The sequence below is a fragment of the Gossypium arboreum genome, chromosome 11 (assembly GCF_025698485.1).
Source record: "Gossypium arboreum isolate Shixiya-1 chromosome 11, ASM2569848v2, whole genome shotgun sequence".
NCBI lineage: Eukaryota > Viridiplantae > Streptophyta > Magnoliopsida > Malvales > Malvaceae > Gossypium > Gossypium arboreum.
This window is the reverse complement of record NC_069080.1, coordinates 2920843-2923391: the sequence shown is the minus strand read 5'-3', so window position 1 is coordinate 2923391 and position 2549 is coordinate 2920843. Positions and strand designations below refer to the sequence as shown.

The following is a 2549-nucleotide window of genomic DNA, read 5'->3' as shown; positions in this document are numbered from 1 at the left end:
ATTTTATTATATGCGTATGTTATTATAGATTTTGTCTAAGTACTCTTGGTTTATTATGCTTTATATTAATTTAATTTTCCGTTCTAATTAGTTAATCATATCTTTGTATTTGTATTTTACTTGTGGATGCAATGTATTTACCTGTCATTCCATCACTGATAAATCACCATTTCCATTAGCTTGCAATTTTAGTTCTTTATGAGAGACAATGCTTTAGTTATTTCTTTTAATCTTTTTTTTTTTTTTGCTGTTGAATTTTGTATCAGACAATGACTCATTAGTAAACAGATCATTAACCAAATTAATTGTGATGTTCAAGCTCTCACTAGAATAGAGAAATAGAATAAAACATTTATTAAAGAAAATACCGATTAGTTGAAAATTTTACTAATTTCTAAAATACGGCACTTCGTATATTTTTTTTAAATTTAAAATCCCTCAACAACCCTACAAATACATTTAAAATTAATAAATATATATATATATATATATATATATCTTCAAATTTGCGTGAAATACAAATTTAAACCATACATACTTCAAAATAAAAAATAAAAAATAAAAACCCAAAAAATTAAAGTTAAAAGATAGCTTCAAAATAAAATTAAAATGAAGCGAATTGGGAACAACCCCAATGAAAGACAGGATGGCATATCCAAGTGTGGGTTTTGATTCTTTTGTTTGTATTTTATTGTTCTTATTTATTTTTCCATCAAAACCCTATTTAAAGACAAAGAGGCATAAGCATTCTCCCATGCAAATTGTCCCCCCTTCTCTCCAATCTCCAACACACCTCCACTAGCTTTTCTCACTTGAGAGTTTAAGCCTACATTTCACACCAACTAAATCTCTTCCTCCATAACTTGTCTCCCTCAATACCATTCCTTCCTGTTCCTCATCTCCATTTTAACTAACTTTTGCATTAATTTGCTTTCACAAACTCCCCACCTATATATATTGTAATCTGTGTGTTTGTTGAGAATTAATTTCATTAGATCATATATATCCATAAGATGTCAAGCAGAAGGTCAAGATCAAGGCAATCAGCAAGTAATTCAAGAATAACTGATGATCAGATCAATGATCTTGTTTCTAAGTTACATCAACTTCTTCCTGAGATTCGTAACTCCCACTCTGATAAGGTATTTCAACTCCCCTAACCTTTCTCTCTCTCTCTCTCTCTCCATATATATATATATATATATATATAACTTTTGTAATTTTCATTTAAGTATTATTAAGTCTTGAAAACTGGGGTTCTTTTTTTTTTCCTCTGACAAATGATTAAGGACCAAACCCTTGTTTAACTTAACTAAAATAAAAAGATAAGAAAATTGGGTGTAAAATTCAGACAATTTCGCATGCATGTATTTGGCTTTTTACTTCATCGAGAAATGGAGGAATAAAAAAGTTATCAAATTTGGAGTTTCTCTCGGTTATTATTTTTTTTCTATGTCACTTTGCACTAAGCTCGAATATAATAAACTACAGACGGTGATGGATCTTTAACTTGATTTTGGATTTAAATCTAAATTATATTTATCTCCTCTCTTTTTTTTCGTTTGAGGTATTTGATCATATTTACTGATATATTTATATATAAATTTTAGCAGTTTATGATTAAAATTATAAATATAAAATACGTTAAGTTATAAAGTATGAACTTATATATTTGAATATGATATTTCAACCTTTTTGTTCTTTGATGTTGATGGTAAACAGAAATTAGATTTTAATTAATTGTAACTTATAAAATGATCTCACGAAACAAATAAAATTAACAAAGAAGTTCTGTTATTAGCGACGGAAATAGCAGCATAACTTTTAGCGACGATATTATTATTTTTATTTTAGCGACTAAAAGTAGCAATTTTAAACCTGTTGGATTGACAGGTTTCAGCGGCGAAAGTGTTACAAGAGACCTGCAACTACATTAGAAGCTTACACAGAGAGGTTGATGACCTTAGCGAGAGATTATCAGAACTATTAGCGACCACTGACAATGCCCAAGCTGCCGTAATTCGTAGTTTGCTTATGCAATAATAGATCACTTAATTAATAAAAATGAGGGTTAATTTTTGTATTAGGACTTTTATGGCTTCACTACTTTAATTTTATATTTTTAGATTTTTCTTAATTTGTCTTTCTTTATATTTTTGTTATTTCTTTGCATTTCTTTTCTAATTTATGCTTTTTATTTTCTTTTGATTACGACTTTATTTGTTACTAGCTAGCTAAGAACCTAAGTTGAAACCCAATTGAGTAGATAATCTTTGTGCAAAGCTTTATGTGTTAATTTAGAAATAATTTTAAAAATTTTAATCCATCCATTTTAAATTCAACTCATGATTTTTAAATTGATGTATCAAGAAAGATATCTCTTGAATTAATAATTAATCAAATTTATATAATTAAATAATTAAATATTGTTATCTAATGTGTTGTTTAATGTGATTTTAAGGAGAGAAATTTACTTTTTTTTCTCAATAGTATTTCAATTGACCATAACCCATGTTCATAAACATTTATTAACCAATATTAGATTATGA

The 2549-nt window shown here is 27.3% G+C and overlaps 1 protein-coding gene across 1 annotated transcript; it reads left to right on the top strand.

Moving 5' to 3' along the window:
- Positions 1 to 758: 758 nt before the first annotated feature.
- On the top strand, positions 759 to 2137 carry LOC108463404 (transcription factor PRE3-like). Its single transcript, XM_017763347.2, has 2 exons — positions 759 to 1142; positions 1894 to 2137. The coding sequence occupies exons 1-2, from the start codon at positions 1014 to 1016 to the stop codon at positions 2041 to 2043; spliced, it is 279 nt and encodes a 92-aa protein (XP_017618836.1). The 5' UTR covers positions 759 to 1013; the 3' UTR covers positions 2044 to 2137.
- The last annotated feature ends 412 nt before the right edge of the window (positions 2138 to 2549 follow it).

Excerpts from the sequence above, each read along its gene's own strand:
- LOC108463404 (XM_017763347.2), top strand. The coding sequence starts at position 1,014 with ATGTCAAGCAGAAGGTCAAGATCAAGGCAATCAGCAAGTAATTCAAGA. Across the intron at positions 1,143-1,893 it reads GTAACTCCCACTCTGATAAG|GTTTCAGCGGCGAAAGTGTT; the intron begins GTATTTCAACTC and ends TTGGATTGACAG.